Source organism: Electrona antarctica (assembly GCF_951216825.1).
Source record: "Electrona antarctica genome assembly, chromosome: 14".
Taxonomy (NCBI): Eukaryota; Metazoa; Chordata; class Actinopteri; order Myctophiformes; family Myctophidae; genus Electrona; species Electrona antarctica.
The window spans coordinates 36,263,697-36,289,148 of NC_136795.1; the positions used below are offsets into that span (position 1 = coordinate 36,263,697).

General features: G+C 40.5%; 2 protein-coding genes across 4 annotated transcripts; both read left to right on the plus strand.

Moving 5' to 3' along the window:
* Nucleotides 1-9,242, plus strand: emc10 (ER membrane protein complex subunit 10). Of its 3 annotated transcripts, XM_079521685.1 has the most exons (8): nt 4-194; nt 337-403; nt 609-721; nt 1,579-1,692; nt 5,773-5,957; nt 6,369-6,462; nt 8,195-8,292; nt 8,893-9,242. In XM_079521685.1, the coding sequence occupies exons 1-7, from the start codon at nt 96-98 to the stop codon at nt 8,279-8,281; spliced, it is 759 nt and encodes a 252-aa protein (XP_079377811.1). In that variant the 5' UTR covers nt 4-95; the 3' UTR covers nt 8,282-8,292; nt 8,893-9,242. The 3 variants fall into 3 exon arrangements, with proteins under 3 accessions (XP_079377809.1, XP_079377811.1, XP_079377810.1); XM_079521683.1 differs by lacking the exon at nt 8,195-8,292 and having other exon boundaries at nt 1-194; XM_079521684.1 differs by lacking the exon at nt 8,195-8,292 and having other exon boundaries at nt 4-188.
* A 6,843-nt stretch (nt 9,243-16,085) lies between these two features.
* LOC306936955 (tripartite motif-containing protein 16-like protein) lies at nt 16,086-24,797 on the plus strand. The gene is made up of 5 exons (XM_079520621.1): nt 16,086-16,139; nt 21,770-21,796; nt 21,912-21,974; nt 22,631-22,773; nt 23,698-24,797. The coding sequence occupies exons 1-5, from the start codon at nt 16,115-16,117 to the stop codon at nt 24,103-24,105; spliced, it is 666 nt and encodes a 221-aa protein (XP_079376747.1). The 5' UTR covers nt 16,086-16,114; the 3' UTR covers nt 24,106-24,797.
* Nucleotides 24,798-25,452: the final 655 nt, after the last annotated feature.

Sequence of the window (25,452 nt, forward strand, 5' to 3'; positions counted from 1 at the left end):
TCCTAACCCGGAAGCTGTCGATGTTGATGTTTTCAGCTTTGACTGTAGTCTTCCGGGTTGGTTCTATTCTATTCTATTCTGCTCTGCTGTAAAAAATGGCTTATCCGTTACCGTTGAAGCTTTCAAGGTTCTCCGCTGTTATTTTTTTTTTATGCTCAGATTTTGCATTTTGTAACAACGGCAGACGGGTGAGTGTAAATCATTTATGAAATGAACCACTACATTTCATTTAGTGCCAGTGCTGCTGCACCTGTTAAATGGTACAGTAGTCATAGCTATCATGCTAACGCTGTCTGATGTGATGATGCGCTAACAGCTAACTGTTCCTATTCCAAGGTTGGCGATGGTTTGGACACAGAAATTAGTGGATTCTCTGTGCCTCTTGAGCACTCCTTTGAAGTTGGTGAGTAAGATACCCTTTGTCTAAGTCTGTAATGCCTACCTATAATATACTAGTTAGTTGTAGTTGGTGAGCTCATTCATTCAATAACTGCTGGCCTGGATCTAGCACGATCACAACAGAGGTCTACTTGAGCTTACAGTAATGACTTGATGACATTGACAAGTGATCAGACTGAGAGCCATATGTCATCTTCTCGTCCTCCCAGATGATGTGGCTAAATTTCAGCTGCGTGGAGCACTGCTGTTGAAGGCTGGAAGAGAGCCTAGCGTATCACTGTCTCAGAATCAACTGTCAGAGGAGGACAGGACAAAACTTAAGGTGGGATGTGAATGTGATAATACACAAGCCACCTTCACCCTGGCATCCCTGTTTTGGGTGTAGGGTAAGAAAAAAGAAGAAGAAGACATTGTACAATTTAAGCATTTAGCAGAATACCAGTGAGGTCTGCGGAAAAAATCGAGGGCGAGATGTTTTAGGGGTGACCATACCTGATACCATTTAGCAGACGCTCTTAATCCAGAGCAATTTACAGTAAGCAATAACAATTAACACATGGTATTGATGCTGATGGTAATACATCAAATGCAATTAAATAATCATCAAGGATCATAAGCAAGCTAAGAACCTAACATCCGACTGACTGTAGAATATCTGTACAATGAAACTATGAGTAATGAGTATACACTATAGAGTGCTATGTCTACATAAAATGCTATCTAAATTACATATTTGCCTATGCCTGTAAGGTCGTCGAGGCTAGTGCAAGAAAGTGCTATGGGCTAAAATAGTCTGACTCTGAAGAGATGAGTTTTAAGACTACGGCAGATTGTAGATTCATTTACAATCTCAGAACACTTAAGCGTTATTCATAGTCTGGATTTTCGGTGGTGAGGTGACCACCGAACTACAACATGACGTCACGAGCCGCGGTGAAGAGCAAACCACCGCCACCGCCCCAGCCCTTCTCTCTGTTTTTACTCACCACCGCTTAACGTTATTTCAGCTCCGGTGGTCACCTCACCACCGAAAATACAGACTATGAATGAATGAGCCTTGAGATTGGCTATTTTTTTCAATAGGAATTAAAGGATTTTGTTAAAATGACAGTGTGAGTTTAATGGTGTCATGGCTTGAAAGTATAAACCAAATTGTGCTAAATGTGCTTAACTCTGCAGGAGGTGGCTGCAGTGGACGGTCTGTACAGAATCAGGGTGCCTCGTGTTTTCCTGCAGGCTGACAGGCTGACCGAGAGGCAGATCGAAGGTTACCTCACAGCATTTGTCAGAGCCGTATGTATTGTTCTCATCTTATCTATGTCGGAGAGAAATTTTAAATTAGCCTTTTAAAATAAATACGCCATTTTCCATAGATGTTGTGATGATTAATTCCAAGGGCATGTACCTGGAAAATGATGGACATTTCTGAAAGCTTTTTCTGCTCATGGTAATACTTAATAAATAAATACAAATTGGCAATGCGTAAAGAATATAAAATGGTAAATTAATTGAAAAAAGAAAAAATATATAATTGCTCTGTCAGCTTGTGCCAAGCCAAAACCCTTAACTCTTGAATCTTACTAAATGTATATTAAACTCAAGATGAGTTAATTTAGGTGCCTTTCACATCTAAACCTCACTATTGGATTTATTTATGCAGTCTTACAGGCACAAACAATCCAACATCTAACTGGTTAAAAGAAGAAGAAACATGTAATGCCTTGTTATCAAAACCTATAAATGGTCCACATGTGCACTCTAGTGTTCATTTTTGTAACTGCATGGAAGATTAGGCTATATTAGTTTTGGTTGGCGACGAAGTCTAATTTAAGACAGCTTGGACTGAGTTGAATGTGCAAGGATATTATAATTTGTGTGTTTTAGCCATGGTTCACATGGCGCTCGTCTGTCATGGCGGAACTTCAACCTGTTTTACGCACTTTTTTCGATTTACAACGTTAACGGCTACATACATTTCAAAGATAAAGGTCTAACCCAAGGGCCACGGATGTTTCAATTCTCCTCGGGTGGGTATTAGCACCCGTATCTTCCGCATTATTCAATAAAAAGCATTTTAATTCGATCAGTGTCCATTTTGTCATAGAGTTATAATGTATCAGAATGCAGTACACCTCGCCAACCGATAGGGGCATGTACAGTAGTTGAAACTGAGAATACTGAACAATACGGAATATATGGGTGCTTATACCTGCCCGAGGAGAACTGTAACATCCGTGGCCCTGAGTTGAGCACTTTATATTTGAAATCTGAACATTTATGTAGATATAAGGCATGTAAATGGAGAGTGCGTAAAACAGTTCAGGGTTACCATGAGCTCACAGCGCATCGCATTCCGTGGAGAAGTTGTAGATTTTTGGTTTATGCCCCTCCAGAATATAGAAACTGGGGTTCAAGTGGTTTATAATCGGAGTCAGATTATCCTTAATATCTCTTTATACTTTATTGCATGCGTCAAGCACTACTGAGATTGGAGATCTGTTTCCTTCTCATTGTGCACTGTGCAGAAGTGTTTCATCACCTGGTAGAGACAGACACTCTATAGATATGATCAACTAAACATACCATAATATCAAAAACCATCAGCCATAATGTTTAGAACATGTCGTAAATTTGAAGTGGTTTGGCTTGTGTTGTAAAACTCTGCATGATAGCCCACTTCCAAACTGTTGTCGGTAGCCTACTTGGAATTCACTAAAACATGTTCTATGAACATTGATTCATTAATGGCTTTTTACTTGCACGATCGGCTGGTTACTTGCGCAAGCAGAGCGTGCAAGTACTGCGATCGGCTGGGTATGTATGTGTTATGATGAATTATGATATTGTTCGTCCTTTTAGAGATCACAACAGTATGTATGTCGGTGTCCTCTCTTGTTTAAAACCTATCAACAGCCAATAAGGGACCACCAGTTTTGGTGAAGGATTTAGAACAGCAGTTGTATTAGCCATACATTAGTTAGTAGCACTCAAAGTAGCGAGTGGGTATGTATGTATGTCGGGGTATGTGTGTGTCCTCTCTTGTTTAAGACAATAGCCCAATCAGGGACCAGCATTTCTGGCAACGTATTCCTGGTGATGCCAGTGGTGAGCACACCTCATGGCGTGCTCTGCTTGCGCACAAGTAGGCCATACATGGCCTACTTGTGTGCAAGGTGCAAGTTGGCATCTCGAGAGAGTGCATTTCTAGTTAAAATATATTATGATAAGTTTAATTGATCATACTATAGAAAATGTATAAGTGTCTCTTACCAGGCAGATACATCCAGGCCTTTGTGTTGTGTTGGATCATGTCCAGCAGTCAAGAAAAACATTCCAATCGGACTCTAGCTTGTTTAATTTCCTAAAGTAGCGTTCCTTGTCGAACTGCTACAAAGATCTGACAAACCATGACGGCTACTTTTAAATTAGTATTATTTTAAAGCATCTGCGTTGAAAACCCAACACCCCACTGTTTATTCCGGTTGGGAGAACTCTGAGTTTTCCCCCAAGCTCCACCCCCAGCTATATTGATGCCCTAATGACACAACACTGTGTGTATGTATGTATGTTGATGTATTTGGGAAAGGGGCAACCGCCCACTATTTGGATAATGGTTTAAGGGGTTTGCAACCTTTTTTGAAACGAAGTGCCATGTTTTTTGAGGGCCGATAACCATTTGGTGTATGTGCTAACACAAACTCTGTCCTACTCACACTTTAAATGCCAGTGACAATTAATGGACAATTTTGAGTGTTCGTGTAAACACAAACATTGCGTAACACAAACATTGAAGATGAAGGTGAGGACGCAAATTCTGATTGGCCGGAATGAGATGATGTATGATGACCACCCACTTCACACGGGTGTGATTTTATTATTTTCTAGATAGTCGGTGTGCCATGGCGTTGTCAACATGAATTGTAATGACAAACACTAACAAACACTCCAACATATTTTGATTGCCCACGAATATAACCTTTTCCCTTCCTTTTAAATCTTTTCTTTCACATTGTTATAATGATCATTAGACTCGGAGGAGCAATAATCCACCTATCTCCCAGACACCCTCCCCAGTCAGAGTTCAGAGTTTTAATGAATGTAGAATTATGTGCAGGATGTTAATTTACATACAAATGTGAGGGACTTCATTTATTTGACTTCTTTATATAGTTTATTTTAAACCGGGATCCGATGGTAATTCCAACAGAGCATTGGTCCGACATGCAGGAACAACCGTCAGACTAGCACTCGAACATGCGCTGCTCCTAACCTAACCATGCACGGTTATGAGGGTTTGAGGTGGGTTGTCGGCCTAATGATAGTCGGACCAATAATAGTGTCGTAACTAAAGCCTGTAACCTTTTCCCTTAGACTCCCGTTGACGGAATTGACGGATTTAATCAATAAATCTAGACCTACCGTTGACGGAATTGACGGGCTGTCAATCGGGAGCCTAATCGGGACCTTAATGTAGCAAAATTTAGCATTTTTTGGCTAATTTGGCTAACGTCCGATGTAATGTTCCTAAAACCGGCCGAAATCCGCGCGTGCATGGTCGATGATTCCGCATGCATCGCTGCGTAAAATGCGATGTTTTGGGCTTGATTAGAGCTTAATTTGACTTAGTTATGAAAAAGACGATGATAGCTTAGCATTCCGGACATCTTTCATTGTGGCACACTAGCAAAGCTACTACCGGATATTTTGATCCTAACCGGATGTGGTCATCGTTCACTCGCTCCTTTTGGTCAGAATCGGCACAATGGTGACGTTACCGCCACCATCAGGTCTGATTGTCCCAATACTATAGTCTTGCCCCGTCAGAATGAGATATAGTGTGTAAATCGCGGATTTTTCTTTAGGCATTAAAATGATGATTTAAAAATATGAATATATGTCACAAAAGGGCTTTTTGGGGGAGTGGCAGCCCAAGGGTTAAAATGTTTTTTTTTTTTGTGGCTTTCGCCTTTATTTTATATATTTTGTATGGAGGGACAGACCGTAGGCTGACAGAAAATGGGGAGAGAGATGGGGGGGAAGACATGCGGTAAAGGCCGCCGGGATCGGGAGTCGAACCCATGGCACACTGCCAGACTGGATTACCAGCCAAGGTGCCTGGACCACTGAGCCATGGCCCAGGCCACCTGTAACCTTTTTAACCAACTCATGCCAGTGTGCCAGTGATTACCCTTCTTTGTGCCAATGTTGGCAGTGGCACCGGTGCCAAACATTACCTTACCCCTGGTTTACATAATGGTTGTTGATGAGACATAAAAATAATGTGAAAGATATTGTTTTACAATGAGCGTTTCTACATGTACCTCAATGTGCTTTTACTTGATCCTCTTCCTGTTTTCCTACTCTATCCTTCAGTGTGCTATGGTTGAGTCCCATCTCAGTGATGTCATCACCCTCCACACCGATGTCTCTGGGTACCTGATTGGTGTCTCCATAGTGACGCTTCCAGGAGCATGCAGGGGCACAGAGGTTGAGGACGAAGTGGACCTAGAGGCTTTTAACACCACACTAAGCATCATGGCGCCCGTCAATGCACCCGGGTCAGTCATAAATGACACAGCAATTAACAATTAAATAATTGTACCGTATCTGCACTTTCACTCCCATCTGTAAATGTGACTTTTGTATTAGTAGCTGTAGCTTGTCATCTTTTTTTCAAGTTTTTGAGGGGCGCTAGTCAAATGCCATTGACAATGAATGGAGAATTTACGTCATCTGAGGACGAGCAAATCGGCTATTTTGTCAAATTCCCATTGCCAATGAATGGAGATTTACGTCATATGTGTCTGAGCAAATCAACATGTCACTTCACACTGGTGTGATTTTTATTTTTTCTAATTCCCTCAGTTTGGCACTGTTATGACTTATCCTACCGGGTTCCATGCGTTTCCTTATTTGGGGATATTCTGTCTATAGGGTTATGCATTGATTGATTGTCGTCTCTCTTTCAGACCAGAGACTGCTCTGTTTATTGAACGAATGGAAATGGAAATGGAGAAAAAAGGAAAGAATCCACAAGAGCAGAAATCCTTTTTTGCTAAATATGTAAGTACTCAATGCAGGATGCATGTGAAAATGTGCTCTTTGCCTTTATTTTGCCCTTCTCAATCAGTACAGTAGATATCTTGGGGGCTTTTTTGATAGATGTACAGTAGGTAGACAGGAAATGGGGGGGGGGGGGACACAGTAAATTCGGCGAGATTGGGACTCGAACCCGCGACACACTGTCTTGCTGGATTACCAGCCAAGGTGCCTGGACCACTAGGCCAGTATTCAGTACTTTGATCATTTGAATTACCTGTACATTACATCATAAGTTCATCATCTTATCATTTCATTGCTATGTAACATTAGACACATCTGCTTCTGGACTGTTCTTCAACTCATAGAACATGTCTTGACACACAGAACACAGAAGCTGTTTGTTGAGAAAGTGTATTATTGCTTTCTTGTCCAATATTTGTGCATTTGATGTAGCTTGGATTTCAGTTTGAATAGGTCATGCATATTTTACGAAATGACTCGCTCCAGAATTTGGCAGCATTTCCTCATTACTTTCACATTGCTGCGGGCTGACCTATGGTGCCAGCAGAAAATGACATTGCAAATCATTGTTACAAAGCTGTGCAATGAAAGATGCTATGGGTAATATATATGTAAATATAATAATGTGAAATGTAGTCACAATGAAGAAGAATATGACACTAAAAAGTGTGAAACGAGGCATTTACTTTAACCCATTAAAACCAGGAAAGCATACGTGTAATTTTCGATTTTGGCTATATACTGTATGAGTGTGTCACGTTTAAAAATAAATATGAATATATAATTTATTTTTAAAGCAAATATTTTTAACTCAAATCTTTGTTTCTGGGGGTCCGTGGAACAAATTGAGATGGGGGGGGGGGGGGGGGTCCACGGCCAAATACATTTTGACATGGGGGGGGGGGGGGGGGGTCCTTCACATGAAATTGTGGTTGTACAATTTTGGTTGTGTTCTGTAGTACTATCATGCTTCTCTATGTTGTAATGTGTTGCAAAGTACTGTACTGGTGGTCTGTATCTGTTATTATTCAAGAGTTCAGCTATGACATAGTCTTAACTACGGTTTCAAACAATGAAACACTTGAGATGTTTTTTTCTTACCGATAATTTATCCAAATGTCCACAAATGTCCTAATTTGTCGGCATATCTCCGTCGTCCACCCAGGTCATACATGGGCAACTGGCGGCCCGGGGGCCACATGCGGCCCCCACCTTCACTTAATGTGGCCCTCAAGTTAATGTCAGAATACTGATATAATATTGGTTTCAGCTGTTACAATTCCACAACATGCAAACATGACCCGCTTTAATTACTTCAGTCTAAATTAGTAGCTAATTTAGGCATTTGATAAAATGACATACAATTTTAATTTTCAGGATTCCAAAATAATTCAAGATTTTTATTCGACTATAGCAAAAAAATAGCAGATCTACAAGCTCAAAACGCGTCGCAGTGCGACGCGTTTTGAGCTTGTAGATCTGCTATTTTTTGCTACGACAGCAATGTGGCCCTCTGGAGTGAGTGTGGAAATATAGTGGCTCTCTCCATCGTCAAAGTTGCCCACCCCTGACCCAGGTCTACCCTTGGCCTTTTTCACTTGGCTTGCCTGAACACTTTGTCAGTCACTTTGTTCTGCACCATGCTGTATCATGCCATGTTCTGTGACATGTGTTGACTCTGCTGTGCTCCGTCCAGTGATTTGTGTTGACTTGGTGCTGTGCTGTGTTCCAGTGGTATTTGATTCTGGGAGGTGCCATCTTCCTCATGGCCACCAATTCGGCACAGGCCCCAGCAGGGGGTGACAGAGAGCAGAGCTGATTCCCACCTAAGTACTGGTTTCACTTTTGGCTCATTCAGCAACTCACTCTGGGGCTGTCTGTCTGTCTTCTTCTTCTTCTTCTTCTTCCAGCAAGTTATGTGTTTAACTTCTTAGCGATGTGACTAACTGAAATTCAAATCTTGTTTCTTTTCCTCTATCTTTTTTTTGTTGTCCAGAATGAATGCCAAAGACAAGCCACACTTTTCTTTGTACTACATTTTCCAGTTTTACTGATTGGATACATGTCAGTTAAGTAACCAATAGAGAAAAATCAGAAAATGCTCTACGGCTAAACCCACCAGAGCAATAAAAAAAAGTTAAAATTACTTTGTGATCCTAATTATATGTATGAAAAAGTTCTTGTTTTTGGCATTTGAATGGTTTCTCACCACTACCTGCACACCTTCATTCCTACTGTTAAGAAAATGAGTTGGACCTAATCTGGTATGGAAGAATGAAACTGGGGCTGTTGGAAAGAGGCCTTAATGATCACAGTTAATTAGATGATTGGAAGTCAAGTGTCCAGACAGAGAACAAAGTAAAGTATATAATTTTACAATAATCCGCTGCTCCTTCTCCTCACCCTCCCTCATCTCGCCCTCTTCTCCAGTGGATGTACATTGTGCCGCTCGTTCTCTTCCTAATGATGTCAGGCGCTCAGGATCAGTCAGGGGGAGGTGCCGGTGGCGGAGCAGCCAATGGAGGAGGCCGATGATCCCCATGCCAACATAACATAGATTTTCTTTTTTTTCCTTTTTTTTAAACAGTCGTTTGTTTAGCACGTGTTTTTCCTTTTTGACCCGTTTCTCATTGTTGCACATACTGTTCAGATGTTCAAATTGCACTCATCATGCCCGATTAGAATTTTGCTGTATAGACGGATAAATAATCTGTCATCCCCATTTTATGTCATGGACTGCATTTTTAATACTGATGGAAAAATAAAGTATTTATTACTGACTGAATAACTGTTTTTGTTATTGTAGGCTACTCATGCTGACCTCAGGCTGTCATCCAAGAATAAAACATTAGATAAATGCCCACCAGGCATGCAACACCTGGCTTACCATTACAAGCACCATACTTTCATTAATACAGGAAGAGTAGTTGGCAAGAGGCGCTATCAGATTACATTATAGGATTGCAATGATCTTACTACCATCTCATACATTTACTATCTATCTTTTGTCAAGCACTGGCTTCTGTTCCAACTGGTCCTTAATTTACATCTCCGGTGTTCACTACTCATGCCGTCCTCAGCCCTGCCATTTTGGTTGAAGCTCGGTTCATCTAACCACAGATCTGTCGTCTGTATTAATAGCATGAGTCGGGGAGGAATATCGGAGCTCCATTCAGCATTCACACTTCCAACCCCAATGTCAACATTGCCCGTTCGGTCTGCCCGTCTGCCTGTTTAAATCCATGCATCCTGCTGTGAAGAATATCCCCTTATTTTCGGAGCTCTGTGTTGAGCTTCAACACTTTAGTGCCCTCTGCCCAGTGCCCCTCCCTATCGCCGACCACCCCTTTTCTCAGAACACACCAGCAGACTTAAGGCCATTTCCACTGCACTTCCACTCTAGAGGCATTCTGCTCTGGTCCGTAACCTCTCGTCTACCTTTTCATCAGCCGTGTCACGTTCTTCCTGTCGTGCATTAGAAAGTAAGGGATGAGGTGATGAGAACAGCTGAATGAAAGAGGAGAGTGTGAGCACGAGAACGTCCAACTCATTTGTTTGTAAAGGGATCTCCGCTATGTCGAAACGGGGGCAGAGGTTGAATGCACAGATGAGCTGAAAACATGTTTCCACGTATTAATTTCAGTAAACAAAATGCCATGCGATTTAAGATTTTGAAATGTTGCATGTTTTCCATTGTCAAGTGTCCTGTCACCAGTTGGGCAAAAAAACAAACAAATGCTGCAATGTACAACTCCTTGTACTGCATCTATATTTATAATGAATATCCATCTATACAGAATGGAACTTTAACCATAAATAGCAGTGACTCATTGGAAGCCCATCAGTGTCACTTCTGACAAATGTCCGTTTACCAGGAATCTGAGGGACGCCAACACCAACACACATGATTATTGTGGTCTTCAGGGATAGAATATTTGTTGCCAAGTCAGGAAAACGTGCAACGTTCAACATGTACATACAGTACCAACACCTACAGACCTATATTCATTCAAGTTTTATTTATTCTCCAAATTACACTGAGTAATCAAACTCATTTTCAGTGTTGTCTATATAGTATATTTGATATCGTCCAGTCTTAATTAAAACCGCAGCAGTTAGATTGATCGCTCTGGTTAAGGTCTGTAATGACCTCGACTGAAAATTAGATTCACACAGTAGTAAAAGTTCAGCCATCATAACTATATCATAATAAACCTCTCTCATTAATGGTGTGGACTCTGCAATCTGCATCCACTTGAGCCAGAACTGTATGGTCATGGTGCTTTCAACACAGTTTTACCACAATGTATTACTAGACTGAGTCGCACAGTACTAAATTGTTTGAAACATACTTAAAGGCCAGGGACTAGGCCTACTTTGTGTCTATAGGTAGCCTACTACACATCTGAGTGAGTGGACAAAAGTTCCCCAAGTCTCCATTCTGGGGCCTCTTCCGTTCAATACCGGCATGCTCCCAATTTATGGATAACAACAAAATTACCGTAATTATAAAGATGACACACACGACCCTATATCACTGAGTATTTGTACTGAACAAATACATAATTATATCATATGTGCCAGAATTGTCTTCAGTTAAACAAAGACAAAGCTGAAGTAATTATTTTGGAGCCAAGGAAAAATGATTAAAAGTAATTTATTCAGTAGCCATTGATACAATTATAATGTCAGCCTACTTACTTACTTACTATTACCTTAAGAATATATAAAAGATTAAAGGACATGTGCCTCAGAGTCAACAGGATTTGTGAAGCCAGCTTGTCCATGCATTACAGTGTAACAGTGTCTTTGCAGGTAGCCTATAACTAAAACATCAGGTGCAGATTCAATGCTGAGCTGCTGCTGCTTCATCATCATCATCATAAATTTAAACTCGGAGTACAATTGAGGGGCAGGCCCTCATTTTCAATGTAGCCGAAATACAAAACACAAAAATCAACAACATACACAAATACAGCAATATCAAATAAAACAAAACAAAACAAAACAAGTAAAACAGAAAGTGTAAAAATAAAATAACTATAATAGATAGATGAGAATCAATTAAAACAGTTACATTGTTGAGTAAAAGTGCTAGAAATCATTTCCCTGAATTGACCTAGTGAAGGCAGTGATCAGATTTTTAGGGATTTTTGGAGTTCGTTCCAATCAAATGGAGCACGGACAGAAAAAGCTGCTTTACCTAGCTCTGAGTTAGCAAAAGGAACCTTGAGGGTCAGGAAGTCACTCGAGCGGGTCTGATACGGACTTGGATTCTGATCCAACATAGAGCAAATGTAAGAGGGGACCATTCCTGAGATGGCTTTGAAAATGAAAATAGCAAGCTTGCGTGCTTGCTAATACCTGAATGTGTATCCTCAGTAGCTACACTAGTGGCTCCCTGTCTGTCATAGAACTGATTTCAAAATACTACTGTTGGTCTATTAAAGCACTGACTGGTATGTCCAAAATACATTTTTGATCATGCTAAATCATGTACCCTCTACCTCTCATATAATCTGTCCCCAGATGAGTACTAAACATTGAGAAGCAGCCTTGCGTTTTTATGCACCATATAGGCTACAGTATCTAAAACAAACTCCCAGAAAACTGCAAGTTATTATCATATATTATATTCTTTTAACTCTTAATTAAAAAAAGACATATATTTATTTATTCAAATGTCCTAAGCTTGTGTGTGTGTGTGTGTGTGTGTTTGTGTGTGTGTGTGTGTGTGTGTGTGTGTGTGTGTGTGTGTGTGTGTGTGTGTGTGTGTGTGTGTGTGTGTGTGTGTGTGTGTGTGTGTGTGCGCGTGCGTGTGAATTCTAGCTTTGAATCCCCAGATTGCTGTATTGTACCATATGTCATTTGTATATTCTAATAATAACAGAACAAGAGTGGATCACACACAAAGATGAATAATATTTTTATAAAAAATACATAGATACAAACAAATAAAAAAACATACCATTTTGATGTACAAAGTTACATATTATGTTGATGTTTCTTCATACATAATACATACTATACCAAGAATATCCAGGTACCCAAAATAGGTACCAAATCCATCATAGTCCGCAAAAGGACACGTAGAGCATATCATATTAGTGATAGTAGGCCTATGTTGTTTATGTTTACAAACTTACTTCAGAAGAACATGTCTTGGCCTGGGACATGGCTCAATGGTCCAGGCAATTTGGCTGGTAATCCAGTCTGGCAGTGTGCCGCGGGTTCGACTCCCGATCCCGACGGCCTTTACTGCATGTCTCCCCCCCATCTCTCTCCCCATTTCCTGTCAGCCTGTACTGTCTGTCCCTTACCTACCTCCATAAAAATATAAAATAAAGTCTTAAATCTAGTTTGGATTTAAAAAACAAAATCATATGAGCTGGTGAACAACCAGAGCACAAATTGAAAACATTTTGAGGAATAACCTTTATATACTGTAAATAATGTTGGTGGGGGGAAAACAAGAGAACATGGAGGAGAGTGCTGAAGGGCGAAGAGGGAGAGGGATGTATATGTTGCACATGAAACAGGCTGCCGCGTGGCGTGTGCATACCAGAGATGTTCATAAATCTTTTGGCTCTGTCGCTAAGAGACCACCAATGTTGCCATGATACCATGGGGACCCCCTGCTTGTGATGCCTTGTGATTTCACAGTATCACAAGGTTTATGTTGCACAAACGCGGCTGGGGGCCAGTTGATTTTAGCATGTCATTTTCACACAATAAAACTCAGCATTCTAACTATGGGGTCGTTTAAGACTAAGAGAGATCATCAATCACGACATGTATGGTAACTGTCTAGGAAAAGTCTCCCACGCCATTTAGCCTCCTGTCTATTCCACAGACAAATGCAATTGTTGAACAGACTAAATGCTATTCTCTTCACTGCTATCATGGCCTCATCATTAGGAAGTATAAGAGCATCACATTGAGTAGCCTTAATACATGTTGCTTCATCAGTATAAGAGCTCCCATTGGTCAAACTGAGATACTGGCCACAACGTTGGTTAAAAGCACATGGACACGATCAGTCAAGAAACAAAATGCGAGAGGAAAGACGCACCTGCCATGTCAGTCAGCATTTGCACAGCACCATTTGTTTTGAAGGCAAGTTGAGGCTACAATAAAGATGCCTGTCAACATTTCTGAACAAGTTTTATTGTTAGGAGGGAGTTGTCTTTTCTCTTACTGTGCGACAGAATAAAAGACCTTCTTTTAAATCGTTTTTTATATTATTATTTTTTAAAGTAAAGTAAAGTAACTTGAAAATAGTTACTTTCATAATTGAATAACTAGTAAAGTAACTAGTTACTTTTTTAGATAAGTAACTATAACTATAACTCTTTACTTTTTAAAAGTAACTTGAACAACACTGGTCAGCAGTTGAAAACGGACTTTCATAGAGAGGAGTGAAAACGATAAGAGAATGAATCAATCACTCCTTCACAAATTACAGCCTTGTAGCTATTATATCCCCCGAGTCTCATCATGCTATACATTTCACCGCAACACTGCTAGGTTAGCACGTAATGAAGCAATCTGATAAGCTATTAACTGAATGTGTCATGTAAGAATATAACATAGTGATAGTGAGCCTTATAATTCTGTGCCCAGTGCCCCTCACCAAAGGTCATGGCACAATACTCCTTAATCCTACCCACTGACAGCAATAAGCTGCAGGTGCTGAAATAATGTGTGTGCTTGCCACACTCCGGACATATTTGCTTATATAGGGGCCCTGTGCTAAGCGGGTAGTTAAACTTCATTAAAATTCCTCCTCTAATAACTTGTTCCATCAAGACACATGCAGAGACCCAGAGAAGTAGTATCAAACAAACGAGACATATGTGTCATCTAGTCTTTCTGAACCTACCAGTGAACGTAGCCATGGGCAGTTTAAATGTGGATATCAATATTCATGCAGTACGTACAGTATGATATCTACTAATTTAATTCACTTTTGAATTTAAGTCATTCTTGTCGAACAACACTATTCCACGAAGCATCAGTTAGGCTTTTGGGATAAAGGAAAATTAGTATTGTAGATCAATTGACACACACACGCGCACACGCACACGCACACGCACACACACACACACACACACACACACACACACACACACACACACACACACACACACACACACACACACACACACACACACGCTATAGCTATTACCTGAGGGTAAATAAAAGTCCCCAAACCCATTTCTTGTGGTCTTTGAAGTAGAACAGTCATTATTTAGACTACCGGGCTCCATCTTGCGCCACCCTTATCCCTTAACTTATTTGCCATTTTTTACTATTTTGAATATGTCAAATATCGAGACGTTGTGAGCTTGTAGATCGGCTATTTGAACTATTTTAAAAGGTTTTTTAAAATAGTAAAAAATGGCAAATAAAGATATAGCCCGGAATGTTTTTTCATGTTAACAATTCTTGTAATAACCACAGCAACTGTAAATGACAGCTAGAGTACTCAGGCTAAAAGACATGTTGGAAAAGTAATTAAAAAAGTAATCAACTACTCGTGTAGTGTGGTTTTAAGTTGTTATTCTGGGCCTCTGAGGGCAGCCACCACATATCAGCCTTAGGAGTAACAGTATGATCTAACTTCTTTGCCAAAGAAGCACTATTGCGGTGGCTGATGGCTGGTAAATGTAATTGTTGAAATCATTCCAACTGTTGGCTGGCAACCTGTACTGTAAGTTTAGAATACTGTCACCTTCTATTTAGTGGGTCTTCTAGTGGAACTCGTGATCTCATCAAGGACACAGGAAAGGTATACAGCCTAAGTTATGTAAATGTTATGCTATGATATCTTAAATTTGGATGCCTTTGCGTAATTAGCAAGTGACCTAACATGCATTATTTACTCATTACTCAAATATGCTAACAGCATGACATGACATAACAAATGGGGTTTAAAGGGGGTCAGTGTGTGTTGTAACCTTAAACCTTATCTCTTTATTTCTTTATTTTATTTCATTACAGTCCAGAATTCTTATTATTATCTTGTATATGGTATTGCTGTTGTCTTGTGGACCATATCATAACAACATTTTGTTACAGTACTTGTACCTGTATGACTGAAATTACTGAATGACAAATAAACCTCTTGATTCTTGATGCACATCATGACAATAAGGTTCACATCCAAATTAGGCAGAAATGTGGGCACAGCTTTAGCTGTAGATTGGAGAATAAAAGTTCTAGTTGCAGATCATTATCAAATCTGTTTGTCATTTTCTATTAATGTCGGCATGGGATTTGTGTATACTCAAACTAGCTCTGGTCCATATAGCATTATGATGAAGGACTTCTCCCAGAGCTACTAGGTCCATGTGTATGTAAGTATACGGTAGGCATTCCTCGGATATATTGGGTTTTTGGTCATCTCCATCCACATGATCCCTACACGAGTACACGTAGATGTCACTGGAGTTTCAGATGTCAGAAACTACTCTTGCATCCAACCAAAACCTCAGAACATCCCCTCCTCCAAAAACTGGCCCCCTCTTGTCCAATCCCACTCAGCCCTCCCCATTTTCTGTCAGGAAATAAGAGTGTTCTTTCAGGGGGGGAACCATCAGTATCACAACTGCGGACCTTAGACTTCAATCCGAACAGTCCCAAGAGAACCATGCCTGCAGTACCGAAGAAAGCAGGTAAGAGCCCATCCTCACCACAACGCTTTGAGAACATCTATGGGATATGGACCAGAAGGATTATGACTTTCTTAACATTTCTCATTGAATCAATTTTACAATAATTTGTCATTTCCGCTACAAATAATCTACAGTGGGCATACTTTAGGGAATTTGTTTAAAGTCGATTACCAACTATGGGAATTATATTTGTCACAATATTTGTAATTTGTTTTGGCAATAAAAGATGCATCATGCATTCATGATACTTTGAACACCCAAATATCAAATGTTAGGATCTCTCTGCAACACCTGTTTAAAACCTAATTTCAGTTTGGTTTTTAATTTATTCTTATTATTTTCATATTAGTCCTGTGTTTTATTTGTGTCATACTCGTTTGAAATTAGATTGACTGAACGAAAGGTTACTCGATAGCTGTACTACTTCTTTGTGAAATGTGATGTCATTTGTGAATGCCTGCCTGTGAAGTGTTGCAACATTATCAAACCTTCTGGTTATGAGCTATATCTACAACCACCGATGTAAAGTTTTGGGTGTATATCATGGAATAGATATAAAGTACAGGGTGTAAACGTACTACTGTATCTATATTTATAATAGCTCACTCACTAGTCACTAGTACTACATTTTAGCTTTGAAACTAACTGTAGATTTTGTTTTGTGACCTAAGTGCCACAGTTTTGCTTACAGCAGAATTATATTTCCCTTTCACTAAGCCAGAGGTATTATATTCCCCAATCACTGTAAGGCAGTGGAATTATACTCTACCGATAACCCAAACAATCTTTGCTGCATGTATTGAATTACTTATTTATGATGTGTTTATTTGACTTGGGTACAAGTTACTTCATGATGATCATTTCTGGGTGTCATATGCTGGCTGACAAAGCTCTGTTCTCTAATTTTCCTGCCAACAGCTCATCAATCATTTTTGCACATGACATGTAACCAACCAGGCCTTTCAAAAGGCCACTCACACAGATTATACAATACACCTGTAGACTCCCTTTATGAAACCTGACGATCGTTAATTTTATTACATATAATATATGTAATATAATATTACAGCTACATCAAGTCTTTTCGTCCTGTATCGGTTCTCTTCCCTGCATGCTATTCTTTCCCACCTCCTGTCACTTCTTTTACCGGTACTTTACCCCATTAATACATGTCACTTGATTGATATTAGGTGCAATTGTTAATTGTTCAATGGATATTTCCAACCCTGCACATAGAAAAATAGTAAACATAAAAGAAAGGCCGCACACTGTAGCTCCCTTAATTATATCTATATAGCATATCTATCCACCAGTGACGTTTCGAGCACCATCAAATATTCACCACCACCACCCCCCTCCCAATCCCCCAAACAGCACAACCCCTCTTGTTGCTAATGCTTCCTCTGGCACCCATGACTGATGAAGTGTGAGATGCGGTAACAGTAATTCAAAACCCTGAATGTGAAATCCCTTATAGCCTTTGGATTTTGGATGGTAAGTCCTTAAGGCACGTTAATAAGTGCCCTGAGTACTGTCAAGTTTAGTTAGTTGTCATGGCAATAGAATGAATTATGGTGGTTGTATACAAATGCACTAATGTACGTGATATTAAATGTGAAAATACTGTTTTCTTATGCGGTGCATATTATTAGGAGGACTCACTTGTGCCTCGGTCATATTTGCGTATGAACCTAAAGCCTAATCTATGCTCCATCACACAACAGTGCCACGTACTTTTTGGAAATAAGACATTTTCTGTTATTTTTGACGAGCGACATTGTTCTGCGGCAAAGCACATTAGGTTTTATGCCTCTCTTTCTGATTTCACCAGATTCCTCCTTTCGCTTAATTGTCAAAGTCTCCATCAGCCATCTGTATGCATTTCCTTTTTTCCCATCTATCTCAATTGAATATATTTCATCATCTGTACTGTAGCACAGGCTCAAAGCCAGCAGATTTTGACACTAGGAACCAGAGGCATGACTGGGCAGTCTCCGGCCCAAATCTCTCTCACACACTCTGTCTGTCTGTCTGTCTGTCTGTCTGGTGTCTGCCTGCCTGCCTGTCTGTCTCTCACTCACTCTCTCTCTCTTCTCTCTCTCTTCTCTCTCTCTTTCTCTCTCTCTCTCTCTCTCTCTCTCTCTCTCTCTCTCTCTCAGTCCCTCATTCCTTCCCTCTTCTCGATCTCTCTTTCATCATGTCACTTCTATGTCACGATCAGTGGCTTCTCTGATCTTCATCTTGCTGCCTCAGTGGGATGTCTTGAACCTGATCCGTGTACCAGTTCTCTCCCACTGCTAGGGGTCTATGAGGTCCGTCTCTCTAAATCCAAAACAAACATACTTTACATTGGCATCAGCTGGGATGACCTCTAATGACTCTGCCACACAACGGCCGTCCTCCCAGATATGTGGAGAGATGGATGGATGTTTAAGTGGTCTCCACCCATCCCTTATTCTGATACGTCCTGTATTTCACTGTCGAAGCGAATAAACACCCGTGTTCAAGGCGTGCCATTGGCACTCAGTACAACACTCTTTTGCATGACATGCATAAGTTTAAGATTATATATCTAGTTATTCCCAAACAAAGGCACTCCAAATAGGTCTTTATTACCTGCCGTCTGCAATTTGAGCTATGGACCAGAGCGCTATATATATATATATATATATATATATATATATACCGGTGTGTGTGTGTGTGTGTTTGTATACTGTATATATATTACAATAATTTTATTTGATATTTAAAACCAACTCAAGAACAGCTATAAGCCTATACAGTATCAATTGAGATGGTGCTCTGAGCATTCAGAACCAGTCATGTGTACTGCTGTCATTGTTGATAGTCCCTGTCTGTCTATATGCCATGAATGTTCCTCTATCTTATTTTCCCTTATATGTCTCAAATGCCCATCAGAAACCATCAATCACTTTCCGTATCTGTTTATCCACCTGCTGATTTTGGTGGGGCTTTACTGTTGATCCCTGAGATCCCTGGATATCTGACAGGGCTTAGCATTCGCAGAAAAGCCAGAGGACTGTCATTCACTCACTCCCCCTCACTTCACCTATTCCACAATATAAAGTCTCCTTCCAAAGAGTATTGAGGTGTTGAGGTGTGCTGTGAGATATCCTTATTCTAATAGGAATCAAAACATTATTTGCGGTCTTATTTCAAAGCAGTGTTTTTTCCGTGCATCAACTCAGTATAATTCCCTCTTAATACGCCCTGATCAGTGATCACTGCAAGTGCCGTGCCATAACTGTGTCCAACTCACTGTGTGCCGCAGTTTCACATGCTCTATCCCTTTAAGGGAGAATTCCAGGGGTCTGCAGGAAGGAAGCGAGGAAAGATGGATGAAGTGAGCTGTCATCAAACTCTTCCCTCTCCACTGGTGTCCCAAGAAAACCATCTGACCTTCACTCTGCCCCCCTCCCTCTCTTTCTTGCCAAAAATCTCTACCTCGTGTTCTCCATCTGTTGTTTAGCATTATGCATAGTGTTTATATCCTTACTTTCTTTTGAAGTGACATGCTCGACTTCAATGAGTGTGCTGTCCAGCCAACCTGGATTATTAATTAATCCTGTAATTGGATCCTAAGCCTCAGTATAGTTCATGCATAATAGCCCCACATACCCACACAATTATCAAATTTTCTAGTCTTAGAAACTGTGGGTCAGGTAATAAATAGGTTGACTGTATGGTCCGTTTCACAGCTGCAGTTCTTCTATATATTTAGGCTTTCTTTACATTGCCCCACGAGTCACGACACAACAGAAAATAATTTTACCTTAAAAGGTATTGCCTTTGTAGGCATGAGATGCATAAATTAAAACTTAAAGCCATGGGCTAACAGCCATTTCTCACGATCCACACTCGCAAATTAGACAAATCTTTGTTTGCGTTATTGCTAACATGTTTGAATAGCAACGCCCTCTAGCTTCGCATGTACCCGTTCATATCTGACGTTGACAGATAAGCTACCATTTTTCATTGCAGTCGTCATCCTGTTGGCCTCTTCCACAAATGCCAAGATGTGCGGGAGGTTATGTTTCTCCAACGGCACTCAAACAGGTGCCAGGGTGGAGTATTCTATGCTACAGAGCTGTGCTTATATGAGCTGACTCTCCGGTCCCTATCAGCAACATGTTGGCACTAGTGCTGTCATGATCAATGAACACCTGTCAACCTCGGTGAAACATTTGCCATCCATTTGTGTCACACTCTGCCCAAAATCTTTGCTATAGGACAGACGCTAATGAAGCATTGAGTTGATCTGTTCACCCTTCAAATCCATTCCCTCACTGAGTGCCAAGTTGCAAACATATGTCTATGGATGCTAATTGTTCTGATTGCTTGAGTCTCAATGCCCAAAGGTTTTTTCTTAGCCTTGTATCATGACAGTCAGGCTAGGTTTGTCTGTATTTTTGTAAATATTGTGGCGGCTGGCAGGTTCTAATAAGTAGAGAAAACACACTGAATCATGCTCCAAAGCTTACAATTGTATTTTGCTCCCTTTTTACACAATTGGACCAACATTTTGTCCAATGGTGTCAAAAGGAACCAAAATAAAAGATTTTCCTTTTAAATTTGACACTGATGCACTGTAACTGGCATGCAACTGTAATGGCGTAATAGGTGAGGAAGTGGGATGCCAGTGAGTGTTTCAGCACATACTGTACACACAGTATAACAAAGCCAAGTGACAACGTTGTACTGTAAGTGAACGCACATGAGCTGCAACTGCATGGTCGCGGCCCTCATCAAGTCACCTTTCGCCCAATGTGGCCCTTGCCCCCAAATGAGTTCGACACCCCTGTGTCCACAGAAGCATGCTGGCACCCAGGCCAGAGTGTGGACCCTATCCAGTCTGGACGTATCCTGAGAAAACCAATAGACTCACTGACACTGAGTCCGAGTCCGAAACCGTAACGACTAACGAGCCAGTAACATGTGAAGCAAGGATATTATAGTTAACAAACACTAACAAAATTATGAAAACTAGTATAAATACAATTTAACTAACTGAAATAAACATGGAAATGAGGCTTTACAAAAAATAACTACCTAAACCTCTATACTGAGGGGCATATTTTGAATGATCAATTTCTAGTAAATGGAGAAACCTTTGGAGTTACCGGTACAGTACATCATGGCTACACACACCAAACCTCTACCAAAGTGGTCTTGCCCTTTAAGGTTAGGCTTGGCATTCCTCATGCTGTAACCAAAACCTGGGGAAAATACATGAATCAATGGTAATAAAAAATCAAGCTACAAAAAAGCAAGTATTCAGAAACTTCAAGTAGCGTATAATAATGCCATGAGAATTTTACTCAAAAAGCCTAGATGGCTGTAAGAGTCAATACTTTTCAAGCTGTTCTCCGGAACTTAATGCATACATTCACGTGTCGCTTGGATGAGTCTGTGAATAGCATCATCATCAGTATAAATAACCCTGTCAAAAGTTGCACTAGATACTCTAGATACTAGATACACTATTATAATTTTTCACTGTAACTTGGTCACATAAACCAATCTGAAAGGGATTCTCTATTCTTTTCCCCTTCCCCTCTTTGGCCAAACACACACTGTAATGAACTTAAAATGTTTTCTTTTTTTTATAGGAAAAAATTCCAAAGGAGCAGCAACAGGTAAAAAAAGAAAAACATGTCAGTATTGAGATTACATTTTCTAAATAAAAAAAGATCATACAATCAAATAATTATTTTTTCCTGTTTTCTCTCTTTCGTTCCTATATCTTAGAAGTAAAGCTCCCTCCGTATGAGCCAAATATTCCTGAACCGACCACCAGGGCGGACTTAATAAAATGTAAGGCTTTGTATTTGTGAGTTGTCTCTTACCAATTTTAAGCTCTGGTTTAAAATCATTTTGAAGTAGCCCCCACCGGGGTGCCCGGTGGCCTAGTGGTCCAGGCGCATGCCACATATCTAAGGCTCTGGCCTGACAGTGTGTCGCACGTTCGAGTCCCGTTCATGATGACCTTGCTGCGCGTCTCCCCTTCTCTCTCTCCCTCTTTCCTGTCAATCTTCACTTGAAACTATCAATAAAGGCAGAAAGGCCAAAAACAAATCTTTAAGAGAAAATCACACCCGTGTGAACTGAGTGGTGCAACTACTCAGTATCTGTGATGTCAGTGACGTCACATACTAACCATAGCAACCATGCTCGTTTTTTTGGTACGAACAAACAAACACGGGTACACGGGTACAAAGCCAGTTGTTGGAGTGGTTTGCACCACTCAACAAAAAAAGAAGTAGCCCCCACTGGCTCCTGTGCGAATAGGCCTAGTGTTGATAACCTAGTCTATTAACGACATCCTGTGGAAAGACACAGAGCATAACGTATATCTTATCTGACTGCTTGGTGTTCTCTATGTTTGCTTTATATATCTTGACCTTCTCCTTGTCTGAACTCTGCCCGCCCTTCATCTCTACTGGTATTCATTTCCATCCCTGTCATGTCAGATTGGATGCCTCTTTCTTTGGATGACAAAACTGCCCAAAAGCTGCTGTGGATCACAGAGGGTGGCACCAAGGTGGCTCGCACACCAGACGACAGAACGTGCCCATACCCCGCCAAACCCGAGAGATATGAACACTCACCACAGGTAGGTTGGCTAAGGACCGCATTCAAGTCCATGCTCAGCACAGCATGTGCCAGATACCCCTGTAAGAGAAGATTTGTCAACATTTTTCAAAAAAAAAGAAAAACAAAACCAGCAATATGAATATATGATCAATTTATTGGCTAAAATTAATAGTTTGTTGTGAAATTGCAGCAGTCGCACAATGCGTTTATCTCCACTTCTCCCCTCGCCCGTATGTCCCCAGCCAGCGCGATTCCATAGGGGATATATTATTTATATACACCGATTTACAAATAAAAACGCGTTTATGCATTCAACGTGGTATGCCAGTCACAATGATATTACTTTTTATGTTATTTGTTATTGTTTCAATCTGCATACTTCATGGTTTCTTTAATGAAAGCCAAGCTTTTAGATAGAATATGACCTTCATCATGGCCCTGGTGAAGGTCGTCTGACTGAAAGCTGGGATGAGCTAAATGTAATTCAAACTGAGGAATGCCAGACCCAATCTGTTTATTTTCCTGTGGCAGATTCGTCTGGTTTCCAGGCTAGTTGTAATCGTAAAAACCAGGGTGAAAAAATGTACCCTCAACTAAGTTTAAATAACACCATTAGTTGGGTAATATCTGATACTTTCGTGACCGTGGAGAGCAAAGGTCCGTTTCTCAGTGGATTTATCATCTATGAAGGTTAAAAAACAAATTGAGCCCCCATGCCCCTCGCAAAAATGCGGGCAAAATTCGTGAGAGCCCCAAATCCATATGGCCACCATTAACAAGGCATGCGAGGAGCATGGGGGCTCAATTAGTTTTTTAACCTTCATAGATGATAAATCCACTAAGAAACGGACCTTTACGGAAGTATCAGATATTACCCAACTATGTACTGTGTTTGTTTGAAAATGTTATAAAATGCTAAGTCCCCCTCCTGTCCTACATGCAGGTGCTGTCTAAGGAAGGGCTGCTGGGCTCACGGGGGTACTGGGAGGTGGACTTCCAGGGCTGGGTTGTGATCGGTGTGGCATATGCGAGTTCAGGAAGGAAAGACGGGCAAGCTTGCGGCTTGGGAGAGAATGACAGCTCCTGGGGTGCAGGCTGGGCCGGGTCCTGCTTCCACGTGTGGCACAACGCCGAGAGTGTGGAGGTGGAGATCCCACTGAAGACAACAATGGGAGTGTATGTTGATCATCCCGCTGGCATCATCAAGTTCTTCACGGTAGAGGGAGAGAGTGAGGGCGAGAAGGAAGTGCGGCTCATTCACAAGTACAAAAGCAACTTCAAAGACAAGCTGTTACCCGGGCTTTGGATCGGCAACAATTCAAATTGCCAATTCAGAAAGAACAATCAGTAATGTAGAAGATGATATAGAACAGTGATTCCCAAACTTTTTAGCTGAAGACTCAAGAGAAAATGTGTCTCCCCAGAACACAAACTTACAAAAATACATGACAATCATGTACGGTATAATACCATTTCAGAAATAGTGTAAATAGCCAATCTACAAGCTCACAACAAATCACATAGCAACGCGTTGTGAGGTTGTAGATCGGCTTTGCATTACTTTTGAAAATAAAAAATTAAATATTTTTGAAATAATTTTAATACGTAACAAAAAGGGATATTTACTCGTGACCCATAAAAATGGTTGCGTGACTCAAAAATAGGTCCCGAGTCCAACCCATTGTTTGGGAAACACTGACTATAGAACTTTGGATGTTTGCGGAACAACTGTTACTGAGAGTATAGGGCCCACACATCATTGCAGATTCATTTCGATTTTGATCTTTAATACAGTTGTCTGTAATATGAAAATATCCATACGGATTCCTGTCCAATAAATTATTGTAGGCTATAGCCTACCTATAGTATTTATTTAATATAATTAGACATAAGTAGTCGTTATTTGTCTTCGTTCACACAGCGTGCTATATATTCTATGCTATATAGATTTTAGAATGTTTGTTTATAGAATTAGAGCCTGTATTATTTTATATTTTGTGTTCATGTGAATTAGTGAATAAATACAACCACTGTGTAATAACACTATGGTCCAATATTGTTTGTGTGATTTCCTAAATCAGTTAACAAAACCTGAAGATCAAGATGCTGCCGTTGATTAATTACATTTGGCCCACTGACACACATACATATACTGTACATATACACACACACACACACACACACAGACGACACAAATCAATACTACATAAAGGCGATATTCCATATAGAGGGTATGCGCATGCATAAAGTGAATGGCAGATCGAGTGGCAAAGTGAGTGACAAAGTGAATTTAATGTTGTTTAAAGTAATTTAATGCAATCAAATTGGACTTTTGTTTGGATGTATGGGCTGTCAAGGCCAGAAAGTAGTTTTTTGCCACTCAGTAGGCATTCCCGCTAACTTCCGGGAATGATGATGATGTCATGCGCATACCCTCTATTGTTAGACTATCACTGCATGTTTTCTATTGCTCCCTTTTAATCTCATAATTGCAATCATTGATTTACTGTTTTCCAAACAGGTTGCAATGTTTCAAATGTAGAGCTCACAGCACTCTCTAGTGGAGGTCAATAATATTGCAAGTTGCAACCTACATACTATTGGTCCGACTGTCATTAGACAGACAGTCCGACACCCTACCAAAACCCTAACCGCAAGCACGGCGCAAAGCTTGTCGGACCAACGCATTGTTGGGAGT

What these genes read in the sequence shown, in the direction of transcription:
- emc10 (XM_079521683.1), top strand. Translation starts at nt 96, where the DNA reads ATGGCTTATCCGTTACCGTTGAAGCTTTCAAGGTTCTCCGCTGTTATT. An exon ending in AGGACAGGACAAAACTTAAG is followed by an intron (nt 722 to 1,578) that starts GTGGGATGTGAA and finishes TTAACTCTGCAG; the next exon opens with GAGGTGGCTGCAGTGGACGG. An exon ending in TCACAGCATTTGTCAGAGCC is followed by an intron (nt 1,693 to 5,772) that starts GTATGTATTGTT and finishes TCTATCCTTCAG; the next exon opens with TGTGCTATGGTTGAGTCCCA.
- LOC306936955 (XM_079520621.1), top strand. Translation starts at nt 16,115, where the DNA reads ATGCCTGCAGTACCGAAGAAAGCAG. An exon ending in TTCCAAAGGAGCAGCAACAG is followed by an intron (nt 21,797 to 21,911) that starts GTAAAAAAAGAA and finishes ATATCTTAGAAG; the next exon opens with TAAAGCTCCCTCCGTATGAG. An exon ending in GATATGAACACTCACCACAG is followed by an intron (nt 22,774 to 23,697) that starts GTAGGTTGGCTA and finishes TCCTACATGCAG; the next exon opens with GTGCTGTCTAAGGAAGGGCT.